At 46.7% G+C, this 23,281-nt stretch overlaps 2 protein-coding genes and 1 non-coding gene across 3 annotated transcripts; 1 reads left to right on the top strand and 2 right to left on the bottom strand.

The window, feature by feature from the left end:
- The first annotated feature begins 6,933 nt into the window (after positions 1-6,933).
- On the top strand, positions 6,934-9,186 carry LOC133908467 (rop guanine nucleotide exchange factor 12-like). The gene is made up of 6 exons (XM_062350505.1): positions 6,934-7,210; positions 7,310-7,581; positions 7,694-7,768; positions 7,880-8,149; positions 8,401-8,712; positions 8,803-9,186. Exons 1-6 carry the CDS (start codon positions 6,934-6,936, stop codon positions 9,184-9,186), a joined length of 1,590 nt encoding a protein of 529 aa, XP_062206489.1.
- Positions 9,187-9,590: 404 nt separating this feature from the next.
- On the bottom strand, positions 9,591-12,641 carry LOC133908468 (peroxiredoxin-2C). Its single transcript, XM_062350506.1, has 3 exons — positions 12,350-12,641; positions 10,592-10,671; positions 9,591-10,064 (listed from the first exon to the last, which is right to left on the bottom strand). Exons 1-3 carry the CDS (start codon positions 12,502-12,504, stop codon positions 9,811-9,813), a joined length of 489 nt encoding a protein of 162 aa, XP_062206490.1. The 5' UTR covers positions 12,505-12,641; the 3' UTR covers positions 9,591-9,810.
- Positions 12,642-17,234: 4,593 nt separating this feature from the next.
- TRNAS-CGA (transfer RNA serine (anticodon CGA)) lies at positions 17,235-17,316 on the bottom strand. The gene has a single exon. It is a non-coding gene; the product is annotated as a tRNA-Ser (tRNA).
- Between the last annotated feature and the right edge of the window lie 5,965 nt (positions 17,317-23,281).

Here is a 23,281-nt window from a genome sequence, read left to right on the forward strand (position 1 = left end):
TTTTTCTTTGTTGCACTACACCAGAACCAATTTTGTGGCCATTTCTAGTTTATGTTCAGATATGTTGGAGGTCATGAAATCACATGATTCCTGCAAAGGATTTTGTTTGTGGAGTACGCTTCTGTGCCATCAGCTAAATGAGTACACTGGTCAAGTCCAACCAGTGTTTTTTTCTCTCGAATATAGAGGAGAGCTACACATCTTTGTATTATAAGGGTATCGGATATGAGCTTATACAACAAAAAGACACAACTAGAGAGGCTAGGCAACAACGTCAGCTAGATGACCGATCTGAAACTATATAGGCGCTCCAAGAGAATGGACAGATTCTTTGCTCCGTTGACACACCAATTGTCTACGTCCTCCCATATCTTACTAGTGAGTCGGTAGAGACACGTTGTTTGTTGAAAATTATGTCATTACACGAAATCCAAATGTGCTAGTAGGTTAGGAGAATCAGGGAGTCCAATCCTTTCCGGTAGTCTCTTCTCGCATGCTCCCGAAGCTCGGTCCACCAGAGCAGAATAGAGTTGTCTTGAGCAGGAGCTTGTACACCCACCACCCGCCACCATATTACCAGGTTGCAGTGTAGGAGGAGGTGATCGGTTGTTTCAGGAAGCTGAGAGCAGTGAGCGCACACCTCATCAGGCTATAGTCAATGCCTTCTCCTCAAAGCCACGGTCCAGAGACGATCATAGAGCATCAACCACCCAAAGAACTTAATCTTTGAGGGTGCCCACTACCTCCACAATAGTCGAGCTCCTTCCAAACGGATTGCTCCTTAGAACATGAGTTGATATGCCGAAGAAGCTGATAATACACCAGTTGAGGTCCAACGCAAAATCACATGATCCTCCTCATTGCCCAGAGTAACACATTCAAGCTGCATCCAAAGATGCAAGTATTGGCCAAGTGCTTAAACAGAAAGAGGGCCAATAATATCTCGAACCCAATTTCTATTGAGCAAAGCTGCACTGACCGTTCTACACCTTGAGCTCTGAGGCATGCAGGCAAAAAGGTTCGGCGCCATCAAGCGAATAGCGTGGCCCCCAATCCAAGCATCGGTCCAGAAGAACGTGGAGTCTCCATTGCCATCCGCGGAGATTGTAGAGGGATCAAAGAGGGCAGCAACTTCCCACTCATGTTTGATCGGGGCAGGATGGCCCAAGGCTTTGAATGATCACACTATTGCCACCACAACCACTTGAGGTGCAAAACCAAGCTGCAAGCCTTAGGTCCTGAATTCCCAAGCCCCCAAAATTCACTGGCCAGCAAACCCTAGACCAAGTTATAGTGCAGTGGCCTCCAGACATTTCGTTGTCACTGGTCCAAAGGAAAGCTTTACGAATCTTGTCAATTTCTTTGATCACCCATGGCGGTCTAGCAATTGAAATGAGTGTGTGTAATAGAGTTGATGTCAGTACTATTGTGACCAGGATTGCCTAGCCTAGTTTGGAAATCAACTTTGCCTGCCAAACCAGAAGCTTAGTAGCAACCCTATCCACAATCAATTGTAGGTGGCATCTACGGAGGTGACCAGTTGTTAGTGTCACTCCCAAATATTGGATTGGGAAGGTAAACAAACCACATGGGAGGTATTCGTTGATAGTCCTGATGTCACCATCAGAACAGGATAATTTAACAGTTGCGCACTTGGACAGATTTATTTGGAGCCCTGGTGCCACCCCTTAAAAATGGGCTAAGTGTGCTCGGATATCATGCGTAGATGGCGAGAAGAACATAGCTGCGTCATCGGCGTAAAGGGAGCATCAATGTTGGATTGAGTCATGCGCCATTTGGTCGATGATGCCCACCTTGCCGGCCTTGGTAAGTAACCATAAAAGAATGTCCATTACCAACACAAATAGGAAGAGGGAGAGTGAATTGCCTTGCCGCAAGCCACGATGATGGCTTAGAGGTGGCATAGGGACGGAGTTGAGAAGGATCCGGGAGGACGAAGAACCAAGAATGGCCTCAATCCAACCACACCAGCGGGGACCAAATCACCACTCGCGTAGAACCTCCATAAGAAAAACCCAATTCACGGAGTTGAAGGCCTTGGCGATGTCCACTTTAAAAAGGATTTTAGGCCTCTTTGATTTCTTGAGTATCCTCACGGTGGATTGCACCAATTTGAAGTTATCATATATCGAGCGACTAGAGATGAATGCGCTCTGACTGCTAGTGATTAGGGAATTCAACCAGGGTGTCAGCCTCAAGGCCAATGCCTTAGCGATCAATTTGCCAATGCTATGGATGAGGCTTATAGAGTGGTAGTTCGACATCGAAGAGGCACCATCCTTCTTAGGTATCAAAGTGACAAGAGCGTTGTTTAGGTGGTGGAGACCCCACGGTCGCTGATGCCAAATGAACAAATGGTGAGGGTTACATCAGCCTTGATGATCGACCATGCCACACGGTAGAATTCCATCGTGAATCCATTGGGACCTGATGCCTTATTGAGAGGCAAACGACAGATTGCGGCAAGAATTTCCTCCTCACTGAATGGGGCATCAAACGACTACATGTCCATAGGTGAGATGCTGAGCTCGAGCATATTAATGGAAGATTGTCTGGAAGGTGCAATACCGATGATGGAGTTAAATGGTTGTACAGAGTCTCCCCCATTGTCGAGTGTGAGGAAACCGAGCTAGCTGTCGTGGTTAAGGAGTTGATGGTGTTCTTTCGCGCTTGAAAAATGGCAAAGGAGTGAAAAAGCCTGGTATTGGCATCCCCCTCTTGTAACCAATTCAATCTGGACCGAGCCCTCGCGATGGTGTGCTCGAGAGAAGTAAGGCCCATGCAACAGAATTTGAGAAACCTCCTTAACCCAGACTCAACAAGTGATAAGATCCTGTCCTCCTGGGCGATATCTAACTGGCTGCTGACCTTTCTTGCCATGAGTAGTTGGTCCTTGATGTTTCCTATGTGCAAGTTGCTCTAGTGCTAAAGCTCCTTGGCGGTGCACCTCAGCAAGATATCCAGCCTAACAAGTGGGGGGCTTGGAAAGCTTTGAAGGACTTAGCGTCCACCCCTTCTGGACTGCATTGAGGAATCCCAAGAATTTGATCCAAAAAGCCTCAAAATGAAACCATTTTCGGCGTTGAGTACAAACCGAGGAGGACAATAGAAGGGGGTAATGGTCAGAGCACTCGAGAGGCAGATCTTGAAGGAAACAGTCTGGGAACAAAGAATCCCACTCCAAGGAAACGAGAGCTCTATCAAGCCTAACCAAGGTGGGAGAAGCTCTCTCGTTGGACCAAGTGTAACGCCGGCCAAACAGGTGAAGGTCCTTGAGCTCATGCGTAGAGATGAAGCGGCAAAATCTTGCTATAAACTGTCGATTGAGATTGGCATTGCTTTATCGGCCGTTGAAGAGATCATGTTGAAGGCACCAATGATGAGCCAAGGCCTTAGCAACAACACACTAACAACACCAAGCTCAATGAGGAAAGGGTCCTTTAGGCTCTCATCATTAGGGCCATAAACAACCAACATGTAAAAGGAGCCCTCAATCGGAAAAGATATCATAACATTAACCGAGAACCGAAGCACTTGTACAGCGGTTAAAGAGAACGACTGCCGGCAGACCACAAGCACACCACCCCTAGTGTCAGTGGCCGGCAAAGAAGAGTAACTGAAAACGGCGGGCTACAAAGTTCATTAACCAAAAAAGGGGTAACAACTGCAAGTTTTGTTTCAAGCAGACATACAACCGAAGTGTTGTGATCAGCAATCATGGATCGAACAACGTCCCCGCGAGCCTATGGACATTCCAACTTAGGATGTTGAAATTATCCATGTGATTCGACAACAACCTAGCCAGACATCTAGCAAGCCGGCGATTCTACAGCTTCTGCAGGAACCTCGGCTGACAGCAGTTGCCCAGGAAATGGTTCACGTATCGCTTGTAGATGTTGCTCAGACAAAGGTTGCTTGAAGAGGTCGACATATGCCTGGTGAAGAGATGACGGGATAGCCCCTCTTCCTTTAGGAGGCCTAGGTGTTGCATGAGTAGCACCTCCCCTCTCTTGGAAGGGTGCACCGTAGAGATGCTTGATTGTGTGGCCAGCCAGTTGCTCCTCTAGGGACCACGAACATAGCACGATATCGGAGGATTCCTACGGGAGGGAGATGCCAGGGGTAGGGATCTCATTAGTTAATCTTTGGAGGAAGCGTTCGACTGGAGAGACCGGCGTGCTATCAGCCAGAGCGATTAGGGTAGCGTTGTCGGCCGCAACGGTACCAACACTAGCATGGAGCCGCTGCCTGGATACACTATTAGGTGTCCGACAACAAGCACGATTCTTAGGCCAGTTGCCCCTTCGCATTGTAGAGACCCGCCTAGCGGAATGCGCTGTGAGCCGACATCCACGGGCCACGGATAGTTGGCTAGTAGGAGAGCAAGGCCCAAGGCCAAAGGAGGTGCAGAGTGTGTGCCTAGATTGGTGAGCGGAGAAATTGTGTCCTCATGCCGTAGAAGGCCATCAGAGATTTTTTTCTTGACGTTTTGCCGCGAGTACACCAATGTGACGTGTCTGGGCGCCAATGGCTTGCTACCGCTACGACTGGCCAACCTGACGCAAGTCCAGAGCTCCTCTGCCATGGGGTCGTAGGGTCTAGGCGGAGTGTTGTCACTGGTGAGTATGGGAGCAATGACAGGGTCATGCGCCCAGGTCCATGACCCATCGAAAGGCAACAATGCGGCGCTAGGATACGCGGCACCAGACATGTGAAGGGGCATCTTCTTGACAGGAACACCGCATAAGGATCCGAATGGGATGCACATGATTTTTGAGGATAGAGGTATGGTACCGGCCGCCCAACGGACACCCGTAGCAAGTTCGACGATCGTTCTGGCCATCGACCTAGTCGTCGTGCCAGACAGTGGAAGGAATGTCAGCCGCCTCCCTCGAGGTAGGCCCGAGCGGCCCAAACCACTACCATCGGCCAGACCTCCGCCAACTTCGTCTCCCCCTCCATCAGAAGAGGTTGATCCATCTCTGCTAGAAGATTGAATGCGAAATTCAGCTAGTGTTACAAGCCGGATGGAAATAGAGTATCTCAATGTTTTCGTCTCCATGATGTACGGTGGGATGTTGCCGAACAACTACTGCATGGTAGGGTTGTCATAGCAAATAGGGATGCAAGGTTCCATCACCTCCATGATGACATTGTTGGGGATGCTCGCTGGTAGGTCGCACCAAGCCATAATGCGAAGGGCAGAGAGATTGGCTTGATCTGCTAAGACTGTGTCGTCCTCAAGCTTCTCGACCCAGCAGTGATGACCGAGAAGGTGTTGAACCATGTTGATATACCAGGCATGCAGAGGAATGCCGATGAACAATACGATGACCCGATAGGCAAGCACACTGCCAAACGCATAGGCTAAACGTGTCCAAGGTCTAAAGAACCAACGGATCTCTCCTGGCAAAGGCAGGCCGTTGGCAGCGAGAATGGCGTTGTGTGCGCTCTGCGAACGGCAAACCACCAAAAAGTTATCAGGGTAGGAGCTTTTGATGTTGAACTCCTCCACTCGGACACTGAGACTTCCTGTGATGATGCTGGCCAGCTCATGAGCTTGAAAGCCCCATCTAGCACGATCAGTGTAAGCCAAAAGCGCCCAACGGAGACGGCTCTCATCAATGAAGAAAGCGTTTGACCAAGGCACGATACAACGCTCTTGCATCGGCATAGGAACAGAGGAAACCCAACTAAGTTAGACTCCATAAATAAATAAAGTTGCACTCCATAAACCAGTATTTTTTAGACACTCTTTCTGTGAATTGTGATGGAACAGAGGAAACCCAACTAAGTCGAACTCTATAAATAAATAAAGTTTCACTCCATAAAACAAATAAAATTGGGAAAATGCAAATAAAATGGAAACTCAAACTCCAGATGACTTCCAATGGGGGTAGGCGAAACCATATTCCGCCTTTGCGACAACTTTTAACTCACCTAAACCTGCATATACCGTAGGTGGAATCCGAGAACTAAGGGTCTATTTGGAACATTGTAATCTCACCAAAACACAGTTCAATTTCTACATGAACAACAAAATATCTCCATGTTGCAAACAGTGCCAACATTCCTCGTCGCTCCAGTGCATGGTCTTTTGATTTTTTTTTATTGTACTGATGAGACAACGTAGGTTACAGAGCTGCACACGCTTGCCATGTATTTGGCCGTAACACGCTCCTAGAAAATAATAAAGCTATGGAGCGAGGGGAGAAAATAGTAGGCTGCTTATATTTGGCTGTAAGACTACTAATCATATTTCCTTCATTTCGTTTTCTTTCCGATTCCCTTTCCGATTACCTTTCCCGTTTCCATTTTCTTTATTTTCTCTCATCTCCAACAGCTTTCCTTCGAGGGGAATCGTAAAGAGAAAGGAGAGAAATCCCGTTCTGAAGGGAATGACCCTGAGAATCCCGTCGTGAAGGGAATCGTGAAAGGAAATCGTTGGAACACTGAAGGAAACGGGAATCCCTTCACAACGGGAATCTCCCCCGCGAAGAGAACCCGTTGGGTTCAGTCTAACAATGGCGCGTTGCCTGTTTGGCATGCATGGTTTCCAACTTTGGCTGCCTCCCAAACATGACCACGGGTACCCTCCCACCGCGACGCGAACAGCGCGCAGGCAGCCATTCGCGCGTGCGCCTCTGCCGGCCGTAGAGGGCTGGCCATGCACGCACAACCGCACGCAGCAACAAACAAATCCAAGGCCTCTCCTTCCTCCAGCCGGCGAGGCGGCAGGCAGGCCGGCGCCCTGCCTTGCGTGCCCTCACCAGCCAACCCAACCCCGTCGAGCACCAGGCCATATGCATGCGTCAAGCTAGCTAGCTAGCTCAACGATTCGCCCTGCTCCCGCGTCGGCATTGGCGCGCGCCCGCGCGGGCGCGCGCGCACGGTTATTGACATGATCCTGTGATGGTACGGCGGTTCCTGCGGCGCGGCCACAGCCTCGATAGGCTCCTGCTGAGAAGGCGCCGAGTCGTGTCGCCCAGTGCCTCATTCTCGTCCTCGCCGTCGTCTTCCTCGCGTCGCAGCATGGCCGAGGACGAGGACGCGGCGGCCATCGCACCGCTGCCGCCTGTGCAGAAGCGGGTGCTGTCGAGGAGCCACGGCTCGCGGGCCACCCCTGGCTGGCTCCAGGACATGCCGCTGGTGCCGTCAAAGATCGTCCGTGACAGTGGACTGCCTTCAGGTGATCACCACTGCCGATTCTTCACCTGAAGGCAGCTTTGTTCAGATTATTTTTCCAACAATTTCTTGGATTAGCTATCTATGTTGTGGTTGGCTGCAGACATGGAGTTGATGAAGGAGAGGTTTGCCAAGCTGCTCCTTGGGGAGGACATGTCCGGCACGGGCAAAGGGGTGTCCTCTGCTCTTGCGCTCTCCAATGCCATCACGAATCTTGCAGCTTCTGTATTCGGGGAACAGCGCCGCCTCGAGCCCATGTCGGCAGAACGGAGAGCGCGATGGAACAAGGAGATTGACTGGCTCCTGTCGGTCACTGACCACATTGTCGAATTCGCTCCTTCGCAACAAGTATCCGAGGATGGAACCAACATGGAGGTCAGCCATGAGATGATTGTTACACTTACACCACTAATTCCAGTCAGTTTTTACCCTGCATTCCTGCAACTGCACTTGCAACATACTGCATTTCCTCCTTGGTGCCAACCAGGTGATGGGCACCCAGCAGCGCAGGGATCTCCTCATGAACATCCCCGCCTTGCGAAAACTCGACGAAATGCTCCTCGTAAGCGTGGCTGTGCAAAATATATACTTTGTTCATCTTTCGTAGGAACTCACTGAACCAACGTGCAGACATCTGAATTCATCTGGTACTGTTTTTGTGTGGGCGGATCAGGAGTATCTTGACAATTTCGACGAGGACCAGGAATTCTGGTACGCGTCGAATGACGCCGATGAGAGCGAGGAGGACACGGCGAGGCAGGGCGACAGGTGGTGGATGCCGACGGTCAGAGTCCCTCCCGAGGGCCTATCGGAAGCGTCGAAGAGGTGGCTTCAGCACCAGAAGGACCTTGTTGGGCAAGTGCTCAAGGCGGCCATGGCCATCAATGCTGATGTTCTCGCAGAGATGAAGATCCCAGAAGAGTATATCGAGTCTCTGCCCAAGGTGATTCAGAAGATCTTTTCAAGAAGAGGCTGCTGAAAAGCAAACCCTTCCCTTATCTTTGTTTTCATGCAAATTTATGTGCGGACTAGTACAATTTTAGTTTGGTCTGAATTGCTCTCTGAATTTTGACATCCTTTTATTCAGAACCTGATGACTGATTGCTTTATGGTGAATTGAATCTCTTCTGAAATTCATTACCGTATTTTCCTGAAAAATGTTCCAAGGCTAATTCATCAGTACTCATTTTGCAGAATGGAAGGTCCAGTCTCGGAGATTCGATATACAAAGTTATAACAGATGATCTTTTCGATCCCAACGAGCTCCTAAATTCTGTAGATCTGTCAACAGAGCACAAGATTGTCGATCTCAAGGACCGAATCGAGGCCTCTGTCTTCATCTGGAAGAGGAAGATCTGCAACAAGCTATCGTGGGGCCCCGGCGTCAGCTTGGAGAAGCGAGAGCAGTTCGAAGAGCGAGCACAAACCGTCCTGCTCATCCTCAAGCACAGGTTCCCTGCCATTCCTCAATCATCGCTTGACATAAGCAAGATTCAGTACAACAAGGTACAACGAGAGCCACATTTGTAAGCTACTTTTTCGGATTGCTACAGTGCTTTATTACTCGTGTCCCTGAATGTATTACTTTTGTTTCAGGATGTTGGGTATGCCATCTTGGAGAGCTACTCCAGGATTCTTGAGAGCTTGGCCTTTGCAGTTATGTCTCGGATCGAAGATGTGCTTCACGCCGACGCCATTGCTCAAGATCCAAAGCGCACAAAATCAAGGAGAAGGCCTAGTCTAATGGACATCCCAGACTCTCTTGTTCTTGATGCAAAGGATGAAGAAGCCGAGATGGCGCATAACAATTCCGTGCAGTGGCAAGATCAAGATCTTGAGGACAGTACGAAGCATTCTGAGGGTGCAGACTCCAGTTTAGCAAAGCTGAAGAAGGTTCCACGTGTCGCAACAAAGAAGTTTCTGCACATACAAAAAATCGAGAACATGGCGGGTGGATTGAGAAGCTTTTCTCAGAGGTAGCTGCGCTGTGAAATTAACAGTTGCATGCATGGTCGTGCTAAAATTGTGCCTCCCAATTAAGAGAAGACCTGTAAATAGCTCAAATTAATATACAAATGGCCACGGGATGTGGGGTGTTGGCGGAGAGAAAGCATGCCTTCCTGTCCAATTTACTAATCTCAGCCAAGCTGCATAATATTCCACGGTTCGAATTTTGAACAGGGTTGGTAACTTGGTACTAGTATATGTTGCATAGTGAACACAAAACTAGAAATATCTGCTATGGCGATCCACTTGCATATTTCAGCACATGCGCAGAATGACGATTCTGAGGTGCGCAAAGAGAATGACACTACTATCACTCTAATCGTATCAGCCCCATAACACAAATAAACACCTTTTACTCATAAACTCACAAGTCTCACTGCAAAAAAGATGAACCTTTTCGAGGAGAGAAACCAAAGGCAATAGCACAACGATATGAAATTGTACGTGACCCAACAGTGACAATAGCCTGAAAGGGTTTCACAAATACATGGCCCTAGATCTTGTCCATCAACAAGTTATTTGCACATGCAGTTTGGCGGATAAGTTCAAACTAGATAGATGTGATGACATTGACGCGATTTCGAAGAGCTGAAACTCCTACAGCGCCTTAAGGATCTCCTCAGCACCGGAAATTGTGAACTGGCCACCTTCCTCGATGTTTGCAACAGTGACCTTGAGGTTGTCAGCCAGGAGAGCAAACCGCCTTGAGCGAACGCCCAGTCCTTTCTCTGTAAGATCGAGCTCGAGACCGAGTGCCTTGGTGTATGTTCCCACTCCATCAGCAAGGAACTTCACATGTTTGTTCTCAGGGTATGTATTTGCCCATGCCTTCATGACAAAGGGGTCATTAACTGCAAATCAGAATATAGCAAATTAAGTAGTATTCGGACCCTGCTACTCTCAACAAAGGTTGTAAGCACAACATAGAGCATGAAGTGGTACTCAATCTGTATAACAACATAGTAGGTACAATAAGCATAGAATAGATGTACAATATTTAATATCACCAAAATAACATTCTAGTCTCCCAGCAACAATTGTTTACAGGATTTGCATAATAATGCTGATGTACCATAGCAAATCATTATAAAAGAAACATCCTGGTGTACTCTTTCCGCCAGAATGAAAATTTATGCATCACTTGGCATTTTGCTTGTTCTTCAAATTTTAAACAGCATTCGGAGAAGCACACAAAAACTTGACAACATTGTGTAAAGTTACAACAGAGCAGAGAACATTAAAAAGCCACACTATCTGGAAGAATAATATAATTGTGCACATTGTTTCATGTTCAGCTCAAAATATTGTCAATGAAACTTTTTTACGAAAATAACTGCTTTCCAAAATAAAGAGAGGCAAAGGTATGGCGGAAACCTACCGCTGATAAGCAAGATCTCATCTACACCCTTAGCTTTGAGCTGCTCAGCCTGTGTAATGAAGCCTGGCACGTGCTGATTGCTACAAACATAGAAAAAAAATGCACAGAATAGACACAGCCTGAGTACTTCAGCCTTTCACAAAATTAACAATTATGAAGAGATACCAGAAAAACAAAACTCTAGGCTTGAGTGTGTCGAATTACCTTCACTATTTTTCATTTCAGCTATTCGTCATTCAAATTATCAAATTCATGCAGGTGACAAGTTTATACTAAGAACAAGCATTAACTGACTTCCAGTTAAATGTTCCGGTCATAACTGACCAAACCTCAAAGTACATACCATGACTTGCATTAAATGGAAATCATGGTTGTATATTAACTAGATAAAATTAAGTAGACATGTGGGAAACTACAATGCCTGAAAAATATACTAGCGTGTAGCAACAATATTCAATTCTCTCTGTTAAAAAGACAATTCAAGGAGGACATGCCTACAGCTTCACAATCGATTCATTGTGCAAAGGGGCAGTAGGCACACTGCGGTTGCTGATCTTTCTTAACGATCAGTACATGCAGGAGGCTTTCATCAGACACGGCCTCCCCAAAGAGGTTAAAAGAGTGCTGCTTAAGGCCCAGATCTCAACGACATCTTTCTTCTTGAAGAAGCATCGTCGGATGAAGTCAATGTACCCCTTCCCCTTGATGATCGTGCCTTCGTTTCCATCCCACCATGACAGCTGCAGCTCCTGTTCATGTGCAGCCCACTGTGCACCCTGCCTTTCCTTTGCTTCCTCTTACCATGTTCCTCCTCAGCAGCGCCATTGTCTGGTTCTGGTTGTCGCTTCGGTGGCCTTGGCCTCAGGGCTATCTCATGGAGCAGGTAAGCAGAGTCAAGGTCCTCAGGTGTCAGGATCTTGCGGAGTCTGGGCACACTACTCAAACCGGTTCTGCTGCCTGGCGAGGTCGGAGCTTGTCATGACCTTCTCACCAATGAAGTGCACTGGCAGGTCAACCCGGAGTTTCAGCGTCAAGAGGGGAAATGCGTGCGCAAGCATGGGGGCTCCTCTGCCGGCCACCGCCTACAGCTGGTGCGTGACAGCGGCCACCGGGACGCCGTTTAGGGGCAAGACATCGATTGGGGGCACCTCATACGGGACCACAGCACAGCGCAGGCCTCCGCCGATGGGTTAGCTGGCGGCCCCAGCTCGGTTTGCTGTTGTGCTGCTGCCGGATCGTAGATAACCATCGCAAGCGCCCGCTTGTAGCTGCCGGAGCACGTCGTCATAGGGACCCTAGCGTATGGCTTAGCATGGCGGATGGCCGCATGCCCAGGCTATATAGCGAAAATGTTCTCTGATTCCCATTAGCACCAGAACTACTACTTCGATTCCAATCAGCACAATAACTACTAGTAGGGTGGATCTTGAAGCCCACCAATTTCCTCGAAAAGAAAAACACGAATAAAAACGTAATCTTTCGTGTTCTCGATCTGTTAAACCGTGGGAATTTAATACTAAATCGCTAGGATTCAATCCGAATTCGAACAAAATCATAAAAGAATCAAGAGTAACCCCCTCAGCCAAAAAGACCTAAAATTTAAGAGATTATCCCCTGAAACACAGGGTCAGCCAAAAGCCCATCAGCATTCTCCCCCAGAAAACGAAATCACGTGTCACAAAAGTAAGGGATCTCCGAGGAAGTGGGAGGGGGGGGGGGGAGAAAACGATGGGACGGGAGCGTGGGGAAGGGGGCGACCTGCAGGTGGGGGTGAAGGCACCGGGGACGCCGAAGAGGATGACCTTCTTGCCGGCGGCGAGGACGTGAACCGAGACCTGCTGCAGCTGGTCGTTCTCGTCGAACCACCCGAGCTGGCCGTCGGGGAGGGTGTCGCCCACGCCGATCGAAGCCATGGATACCCTCGCAAGCCCGGATGAGGTGAAGGATCTGGAAACAATGCGGTGCGGGGAACGCGAATGAATGCGACCTTGATTGTGGCCTCAATTGGTGGTTGTCGGTAGTTGGACTGTCGGAGGCTTTGGATGCGTCACCCGTGTGTGAACGCAGCGAGTGTGGCGAATATGCTGGAGTCCAACAGGCCAGCTGGTTGGACCGGTTCTTCGAGAGAAAAAAAAGCAGGTCGTTGGACTTCGAAAATCTGACCTTGTTTTGTGGCTTACACTATTAAGCTGAATTTCCCCCCAAAAAATAGTTTTGATTTTATTACATTATTGTGCATGTATATAAATTATGAATCACATTTTTCGAACTTTCAAGTTCCAACTTACAAGCATGTGGTATCGGAGAGGAGTTACGTGGACACCTAAGTCAAAATTTTGACGAGTTGGATATATTCACATTTGTGTCAGATTCTGACACTCATATTAGATTTCAAGTGGCATTTGGTGTATCTAAATTTTATTTTCTGAATCGAATACTCATACTCAAGTCAAACTCCGACACCCTCACTCGTATCCAGGTAACTTCGGTGAGGATCTACGCATTCCAAATTTGAAGCATGTCTTACAGAAGACATACGCGAGAGGGTGTCAAAATTCACTTTCCAGGGACCTTCTCACCATCTTGCCACGAATCATCTTCACCACACACAAAACCATGCCGCTTGAGGCCAGGTAGATGATGACCATGCGCAGGCTGACATAGCCAATGGCTGCAAACACAAAGCCAATATAAAGGGGCTCTCCTCTTCTCACTCATCCCCTCCTCTTTCTCGTTTTCTTCTTCTTACTCCTCCTTCACCCCTTATTTTCACTTGTGTTCCTGTGGGAGTAGGGTCCCCCTAAAGATGCGCTGTTGATAGCCAAGCTCTCACACCTCAAGCCATGCGGTGCGACGCATGAAGGCAACTGTTGGGATTTAAATGGTTCCCCCTCAAATTTGAATTTGAGTTGAAGTCAATTTTGAATGGAGTCAAATTCCAAAAAATAAATCAAAAAATGGAAAAGAAAAATAGGCTAGAAAGCTAGCGACCAACTGGGCCGCTTCTAGGTCAATGGCCAAGAAGCCCAACCGGCTTGGTGGGCATTTGTCCTTATCCCCTTCACGTGAAGGGTTTGGAGCTCAGGAGCAGCAGGGTGGTGTCGGCTGCACGCCTGCCCTTCGCCCTAGCTGGGCACGATGCGGTCGTGCACAAGCAGCAGGTGCGGAATGGCGGCAACATCCCCAGCTTGTTAAGACGGAGTGCTCATCTCCTCTCTTATCCACCCGAAGAAGCTCCACTTTCATCTTTGTCCTCCACCTCCCTCCACTCGATTACCTGAAGATTTGCTGCCTTGGCCGCTCTACTCTAGTTTGGATCCGTTGGCATGTGGTGCCTGCGATGTTGTTGGCTTGAAGAAAGTCCACATATTATTCCGTACGAAGAAAGTCTACATCTTTCATCTTTTAAATAAGGTCGCATAATGCATCACACCAGTCATCACCGCCAACCATGATAGTAGCAAAATCCACATCTAATCCTACACCCACCTTTGTCACATGCCTTCAACCAAACATGGCCTTCACACACACACACACACACACACACACACACACACACACACACACACACACACACACACACACACACACACACACACACACACACACACACACACACACACACACACACACACACACACACACACACACACCCCAAACACCCACCCTACATACCCCACCCACTAGCACTACCCAAAATCGAAGCTTTACCACCACCTCCGCCAGATAGGCCGCCCGAAGGTCCTCCCCAACTGCACCATGTGAGCGGAGCTCATAATGCCATGCTAGCCATCAATGGGGGCCCGAACCAAGAGTTTAGCTCCAAACGATAGTGCAAAGAGTATGTATGGTGTGTCAATCATGTGGCCACAAACCCACCTTATACACAATCCTGATAGTCTCATGTTTTGATAACCTTCTCCCCCGATGACATGCGTGCCTTGGATTATCCATATACCGATGCATTTGTAATCACAACTAACATCTCCATGTCCGAACTAAGTCGAATCTTGATTGATGGAGGAAGCTCCATTCACCTCATCTTCACGGAAGCCTTCGATCGCATAGGACTTCCACACACCCAACTGCAAACTGCTAAGACACCTTTGTTAGGCTTTGAGGAAAACCAATCCATGCATTGGGAAAGATAACACTTCCAGTGACATTCGGCAAAGGTGTCGAGGCTTGCATGGAAAACATATATGGTGGACTTGCCATACCAATATAACACAATATTTGGTAAAGTAATAGTCAATAGCTTTGTAGCAATCCCACATCATGGCTATTTGTGCATTAAGATATCTGGACCGGAGGTCCCCACTTACTCGTCTGGACTTGTATCCACAACATTGCTTAAACATCTTTTAAAACAACATCAACTACCATTTATTTATGTCATCCTCACTGCCACCACGGCAGACTACGCCTCGAGTAGGTTGAACACGCCCTTGAGGATGTTCCTCAACCATTGCGGCAACGTTGAAAGATGAGAGGAGATGTGGATGCCAAAATCGCTATGCTTGCCCTATAGCTTGATGCAATTGGCAAAGGCCGTTTGGACCTGTCCGGAAGAGAGAAAGGAAACGCTATAGTTAAGAATTGGGCGTATGTTGTAGGGTCTGAATGTGACAAGTGGCAGAATCCTTATTGTGTTAAGGAATAGTAATTAGAAAGGGATTGAAGAAATGTTTGAGAAGAAATTGAGTAGCTGGAAGGGGAAATTTATGTCTGTAGGAGGTCGATTAGTGCTCATAAACTCAGTCTTAAGTTGTCTTCCTATATTCATAATGTTTTTTTTTTAGATTCCCCAAGGTGTGCTTAAAAGATTGGATCAGCTTAGATCTAAATTCTTTTGGCAAGGGGATAATAAAAAAAATATAGACTAACAAGATGGATTATTCTATGTCAGCCAAAAGACCAGGGAGGCCTTAGCATTATTAATCGCTATGTCAAGAATATATACCTCCTTAGTAAGTGGCTTTTCCTGTTACTTAATAAGGACGGAGTCTGACAAAGAATGATCAGAAATAAATATCTCGACGGTAAAACACTCACCCAAGTGAAAGGAAAACTAGGTGATTCTCATTTCTGATCTGACCTCATGAAAGTCAAAAAGTCAAAAATGATTTTCTCAAATGGGGTTCCTTCTAAGTAAAAAAAATAGGTGTTAGATTCTGGAATGATAAATGTGTGGGTAATAATCCACTTTGTGTGCAATATCCAATATTGTATAATATGGTGCGAAGGAAACAAGCTACAATAACGGATGTTATGCGATCTTTACCCTTAACATTTCCTTCCACAGACCGATTATCGGTGATAAACTAATTGTTTGGTAGCGTATGGTGTCAGAAATAGCTTCTGTACACTTATGTAACAAGCAGGATATCTTTAGATGGGACTTGCATGTGCAGGGACTATTCTCAGTTCAATCCATATATAACCAAATGATATCTTGACCCATCATTATCACTGTCAAATATTTGTGGAAGCTCAAGATTCCACTTAAAATTAATATTTTCTTATGGTATTTAGGCAAAGGTGTTCTTTTGACTAAGGATAATCTAACAAAAAAAAGTGGGATGGAAACATGAAGTGTTGTTTTTCAACCATAATGAAACCATTAATCACCTTTTTTTCGAATGCCACTTTGCTAGAACCTTATGGCAGATTATTTCTATTGTCTTAAGTATTAAAAAACCTAGCAGTACGAGTCATATTATGGGTAGTTGGCTAAGAGAAAAAGGAGCGAGAACAAAGAAAAATATTTTAGTGGGGGTAGCTACCATATATTGGTCAATATAGCTTTACCGAAATGATATTATATTTAATCATAATCGTAATACATATTTAATGCAGACAAATTTTAGCGAACATATTGGTTGTGTTTCTAGAAGTTGTTACAAACGGAGGATCAAATGGACGATATTTTGAAGACATAGCAAGATTTGGAGGTGGTGATCATGTAAATATTTGTTAAGAATGAGTCTCCGCTTAGCTATAGGATATACGTATAATTTTTATGTATCTTAATTATATTTCCTTTTACCTTTCATTTTTACCTATTATTCATGTTGAGACTATATAATAATGAAAAATTGGTCATATGCATGGAAGTATGCAAAAGGTCTGAACTGTGTTCCTTTATCTAAAAAATTTGTTCAAGAGTAAAGAGTCCATTGCTGCCAAGACGAACCCCCAAAAAACACGTGGTTCACTGGGAACGATTTTACAATGTAGTGCTAGTATTTCGTGCTATCGCACCCACCGTCTCCGTTGGTGGCCGGCGGGCACGTCGCCGATGGTGAACGGTGAGTCCAGGATACCATACGGTTCACCAGCTGTGATCGCTTGTCAGTCCTGTTGCTGTGGCTGGCTGCCGCGGCGCAAATGTCGTGCGAGGCGGGACGGACCGCGCGTGGCGTTAGCTGCGATCGACGCCGGTGTGGTGGCAAAAACCACGGTGCTCGCAGCATGCCGGCGCCGCCAGCGCTCAGGCTCGAGAGGGGACGTGGTCCGCGACGGCAGTTCCCGGAGGCGGAAGCGGTACGTGCAGGCAGCCGCCATGAGCGGAAGCACGAGTCCTGCTTCTCCACGCAATCAGCACTGGGCAGAAGCTAAAAAAAAAAGATCGGGAAAAAGACGTCGACAGCAGGATTCGAACCTGCGCAGGCAGAGCCCAACAGATTTCGAGTCTGTCTCCTTAACCACTCGGACATATCGACGGTTTCTGTTCCGTTCAATCCAATTTGATACTTAATCAAAACAATTTGCTTTGCGGAAGCTGACGTCATAGAATGAAGTTTGAACAACTTTTGACAGCCATGTAGGAATTTTGTTTTCTTCATCTAAATCAACCCCAATATGATACTTAACCCTTGAACAATCAATCCAGATTCAGTTTCACAAAGATTGAGTTCGCAAAACAGAAGGTTAAAAAAAAGATAGATTCTGCCGACCGCTTCTAATCTGAATTGAAGGGCCGCATTGAAGTCAAATTACTAGCTTGCTTTCACTTGAGCAATCTACATGGTAAATTGCCGAAGTACATAGTGTAATTTTTCTAAGTCGCAATCATGTTTGCCGATCAACATGACAAAGATGAAAGATTCATGCGCAAAGCCACAGTTCCTGAAAATTATACTAGCGTGCATTAACAAGCGAATTTCGTATGTTACCTCTGCAAAAAGAATCGTATGTTGGAAAAAAAAAATCAGCTATCTAATAGGATCCTGCGCGCTCACAAACTCTCGATGCATCGATTCACTGCTGGTGTGAGATGGCGCAGTAGCGGCACTGCGGTTGCTGCTGATTCTTCTTCACGATGAGCACATGAAGAAGGCTCTCATCGCACATGTTCGCGCCGAAGAGGCGGAACCCGCGCTGCAGGAAGGCCCAGATCTCGACGACGTCCCTCTCCTTGAAGCTGCATCGGCGGATGAAGTCGAGGTACCCTTCCCCCTTGACGATGGTGCCGCGGCTGCTGTCCCACCGCGACAGCTGCAGCTTCTTGGCACCGGCGGCGAGGTCCACAAGGTTCACGCGCAGCCCTCCGTGCACCTTCCCCTTGTTCTTGGGTTTCTTGATCTTCTTGCCCTCGGCGGCGGCGCCGCCGTTCTGCCGTTCCTCCAGCTGTTGCTTCGGTGGCCTCGGCTTCGGGACTGGGTCGTGGAGGAGGTTGGCGGAGTGGAGCTCGGTGGGGGTCAGGATCGCGCGGAGGCGGCGCATGACGCCGTCGCTCGGGAGGCGGAACCGGTTCTGGTGCGCGTCCAGGTCGGTGCTCGTAACGAGCTTCTCGTCGATGAAGTGCACCGGCAGGTCGGCGCGGAGCCCCAGCGCTACGAGGAAATGCTTGCGCAGGCACGGTGGCTCTTCTCTGGCGACGGCCGGCAGCGGCTGGAGCGGCGGGAGCAGGGGCGGGGCGGCGGAGAGCGGGACGGCGTTGATGGGCTCGAAGTCGCCGAATGGCGGTGGTACCAATGCCGCGTGCGGGAAAAGAGCGCCGGCGTTCGGCGACGACGAAGTGGTGGCCTCGTCCTGCCGCGCACGCTTGTTGGCGGCGGCGGGGTCGCAGACGACCATCGCGAGAGAGCGCTTGGAGCCGGAGAAGCACGGCGCCATCGTAAATTCGTTTCGCGAATTGGTGCGGAATCGAATGACGAGAGGCGTCGCCCTGCCCCGCCGCCGCGCTATATATCGAGCGGGCAACTGGCCATGCGCGTGCTGCTTCACGGAGTTCGAGTCCGATTCGGGCAGTGAGAGAACACGCCGGGTCCAATTCAGATCTCCCCCGGCGCGTCCGCTCCGATCTCCTTCCCAAAATGGCCGAATTCGACTCAGGCTCGAGTACGAGGAGGCACCGACTCAAACTCCCCGCCACGTCATCCACCAACAGAACTCGGGGTTACGACACGAGTCCAGCGGCCAGCTCCGGGCCGAATGCCCTGGGCCTCCACGAGGAGGGGGTTAAGGCCCGTGTGCATCCAATCTTTACACTTATGTGGCTGTGTATTTTTTAGATGGAAGAAGCTTTATTTCAATATGAATTAGTGTTGCGGCATCTGCAGATGCACCAAGCCATTACAAAAGAAAAGGAGTCAAGAAAGAAAGGAGAAAAGGTTGTAACTTGCAGTGCACAAAGCAACACCCAGTCTCAATCCAGATCTACAACTCAAAACCACCCTACGTTATAGAAAAAAATTGCTTGATGCACCGGCACCTATTGCCTTACACCTAGATTGAGAGGATCCAGAAAATTCCCCAACAACTGATGTGTCAAATATCTAACTGCAAGTATATATGTATAAGGAGTACATTGTATACGAATATGGTATATCATATACATTTTTAACAATTCTGGATATTGTGGGCTCGAATCTTCGTGATCTGGTATACTCGAGGATTTTGAAAGTATATACTTAGAAGATCTCGATCGAGTTAACCGACTCGTGTACGATTAGTATCTAGGTTGAATTCAGTTGCCTTGTCTTGGCCGCAAGACAAAAGACTCCATATCGATTACGGTTGGATACATAGCAGCGCTAGGACCTCTATATAAGGTGGGGACCCAAATCCCCAGGAGAACAATCTAGGCATACACAACTCGATGCAAGCGACAACAAGATTCTAGCAATCGAAGAGACTCGACGATTTTAACCCTAGATTAGTTTAGATCCAACCTAAAAGGAGAGTAACAAAATTTTGATGAAGTGCGTCACTCAGAAAGAGGGTAATAAGATATTGCTCAATATCCATGGAGACTCATGTGGTAATCATGCGTCTTATTGCACCTTGGTTAGAAAGGTTTTTCGCAAAGGATTCTATTGGCCGATTGCCCTCTAAGATGCTTCCGAGCTGGTCAGAAAGTGCGAAAGCTGCCAATTTTTTGGAAAGCAAACACTCGATTGGCCTAAGCTCTGCAAATAATTCTTCTTTCTTAGCATTTCTCCGTCTGGGGCATGGATATCCTGGGAGCGTTCCCAAGGGCTCAATGTGGTTTCAAATTTCTATTCATGGCTATCAACACATTCACTAAGTGGATCGAGGCCGAACCCGCAGGAAAGATAACTGCAGAAGCGGTTAAGAAGTTCATGAGTAGCATAATTACTCGATATGGCATTCTGCATCGGATAATTACATACAATGGTAGCTAGTTCAGAAGCAGAACTTTTATTGCATTCTGTGAAGAATTCGGCATCAAAACTTATTTCACTTCAGTAGCGCAACCTCAAAGTAACGGTCAGGTTGAGTGTATCAATGGTATAGTCTTACAGGTCATCAAAACTCGAGTGTTCGACATGCTAAAAGCTTACTTGAAATGCTGGGTGAAGGAACTTCCCTAGGTATTATGGGTCGTTTGTACCTCGACTAACAGGGCCACCAGTGGAACTCCTTTCTTTTTAGTCTGCAAAGCAGAAGCAATGTTTCCGACTAAACTACAGTTTGGGTAGCCACAAGTAGAAAGTTACTTGGAAAAGGGACAAGATGATATCAATCTACTCGAGGAGCACCGTGATCGAGCGTCCATACGAGCAGCTAAGTATCAACAAGCGTTGTGTAGATATCATAGTTAGAAAATCCAGCCCAGGAAACTCAATGTTAGGGACCTTGTTCTACGAAAGGTGCAGAAATAGGCTAGACACAATAAGTTATCACCTAAGTGAGAAGCACCCTACATAATAGTCGAAGTCTCTCGACCTAGATCAGTATGACTAACTACTCCAAACAGTAAAGAACTTGAAAACTCGTGGAACATAGATCAACTTTGACAGTTTCATTCATAGATAAGGTAAGTTAAAGGTAAGTCGATTACATTTTGATCAAATTGACTATCCTATTACATATGTCTCTTTCTGACTTGCTTGGCTAGCGCAAAGTGACAAAAAAGATTCACCTAGCTCTTGCAAATAGTAAAGATCCACCACCTCCAAGAGTTTAGAAATACATAGAACCCTACTTTCCCTCGAATAAGTCGAGGAACCTCTTTTGCTCCTACTTGGGGCGATAACTGACCGCCTCAGGAACTGGCCACCAACCAGCATAAAGGCCAGGGAGAGTGGCTGAGGCAAAGACCTTGCTGGAGCTATTGATTGGTAGCAACGATGCCGAGTGACCCTCCGTGGGACGCAAAGGTGATCTAGCTGTTGTCGATGGAAAAGACGATCACACTTTTTTCACCATCGGAGGCTTGGGGGCTCCTTCGTCGAAGACCTCATCGCGACCTAGTTGATGATCTCATCAAGATCACCACCATCGATATCTCCTTCTTGCGCAGCCCGCATCGTTGACTCCTGCATCGCTCGCTCCGTGGCGTTGGCGTCAAGGAAGCATTGGAGGTGCTGTGTGAAGGGTCGATAACCTCCGACAAACATTATGTTTCCTCCATTACTACAGAAATGGTCATTAGTGTCGGCTCAAAAACGCCATAAGTGGCAATTTTTGAATCGATACTAATTACTCGACACTGATAGTCATAGACTATCAGTATCGGTTTATTAATCGGCACCAATAATGAGTATCAGTATCAGCTCATAAAAAAACTAGCATTGATACTAAGACTATCAGTACCAATTCATAACAAGTAACCAACACTGATACTCAACTATCAGTGCCGATTTTTGGTATAAACCAACACTGATAGTCTCTGTATCAATGCCAGTTTTTTTTTCATGAGCCGCCACTGATGGCCCCTCCCCTCCTTATAAAATCTAGCTATTGCCGATAACAGCATAAATAATGTCACATACAAAAAGATAAATGTGCATTCAAGTTTCACATGTACATATAATTATCTCAACCCATGTAATATCACACACATAAATAATTCATTCACATCTCATCTGATTCATGCATACATAACCATGTTATTTCACATGTAATTGACTAGTGATCATAACTAATACAAGTTTGCAACAAAAGTTATAATTAACAGAAGTATGTAACAAAAGGGTAGAAGCGATGTCATTCAATTATTTTTGTTGACCGAAGACCCCGAACAATGGTTTTTGCCTTGAGAAGAATCAGGTAACTAACTCCACGGGCTAATTGAAGGGATGGCTTGTGAACAACACCATTTGGAAACATGATACCACCCGAACTCCGGAATGACTTAGTTATTGATGAACCCGCATAGTTGTTCCTAAATTGCGTTGATTCTCTACGGCATGAGGATACCTGTTTCTAGCTTGAGGTCCTATAATTACCAGAATTGAAGAAATCAATCTATTTGAATATGAGTAGGAACTAAAAATTAATCATCAATATGTATACCACTAATCTCAGCTTTGGTAATGGTACTATAATTATTTTCGGTCCATCCATGCATAAATTCACATACATAGTAGCCACATAAATTGTTGCCTTAGGCTTGAAGCGTACAAGGAAAGTCTGTTACGATTTTTCATTCCTTCCGGAATGGAAAGTGACGTCCTTTCCTCTTGATGTAGCGCATGTACACCTTTTACGTGTGTGAGTATTGACCGTAATTAGACTTAGATTCAATCAATTTAAAGTTTACTAAAGTGTTAATGAAATGAAAGTCTATGATGGGTTAGTATTTGGCTATTGGATTTCTTTTCCTGTCGAGGACAACGATACTGCTATAGTCAATCTGAATGACAAAGATGACCCAGTGAAATCTGCACATATATCACCGTAGGTAATTAGTCCTAAGTCCTAACATCGTGATGCTAAAAAATAGTAGTACAAATATGGAGGAAAACACGTACCCAAAGTTGTAAGGTAAAAGTATGTATTTCTATAATTGGTACATTTGAATAAATTCAAGTGCATAATCTTCGGTTGCCTGTTGTAGGGTGGCGACCATTGTCTCGTTTATTTTCATTGGGTCGAGGAATCCTACTTTAGTGCTGTCCTTTTGACCGCATGTATGTATCTCCATTCTACATACAAAAGAAGTTAAGACATTCAATCTAATGATACAAGAATTTATATTGTGAATTATGCATGTAAGACACTTATAGAGTCCACAAACTAATAAGTTGAACGCCGAGGGCGTCTTGGTGGTAGAGTTGATACATTTCATCGAAATGAATCTAGACATCATTGTCCCCGTGGAGAAAATCACAATGCCTATATTGGAACACGAACATCTCTCTACCGGCCTTCAACTGTTCCAAGTACCAGACATGGAATCTCCACATTTGGGTTGTTAGCTTCGACAGCGACTCG

Source organism: Phragmites australis, chromosome 2 (assembly GCF_958298935.1).
Source record: "Phragmites australis chromosome 2, lpPhrAust1.1, whole genome shotgun sequence".
NCBI lineage: Eukaryota > Viridiplantae > Streptophyta > Magnoliopsida > Poales > Poaceae > Phragmites > Phragmites australis.

Excerpts from the sequence above, each read along its gene's own strand:
- LOC133908468 (XM_062350506.1), bottom strand. The coding sequence starts at position 12,504 with ATGGCTTCGATCGGCGTGGGCGACACCCTCCCCGACGGCCAGCTCGGG. Across the intron at positions 10,672-12,349 it reads GCCTTCACCCCCACCTGCAG|CAATCAGCACGTGCCAGGCT; the intron begins GTCGCCCCCTTC and ends CTATGTTTGTAG. Across the intron at positions 10,065-10,591 it reads TGAGATCTTGCTTATCAGCG|TTAATGACCCCTTTGTCATG; the intron begins GTAGGTTTCCGC and ends TCTGATTTGCAG.
- LOC133908467 (XM_062350505.1), top strand. The coding sequence starts at position 6,934 with ATGGTACGGCGGTTCCTGCGGCGCGGCCACAGCCTCGATAGGCTCCTG. Across the intron at positions 7,769-7,879 it reads AACTCGACGAAATGCTCCTC|GAGTATCTTGACAATTTCGA; the intron begins GTAAGCGTGGCT and ends TGGGCGGATCAG. Across the intron at positions 8,150-8,400 it reads ATATCGAGTCTCTGCCCAAG|AATGGAAGGTCCAGTCTCGG; the intron begins GTGATTCAGAAG and ends CTCATTTTGCAG.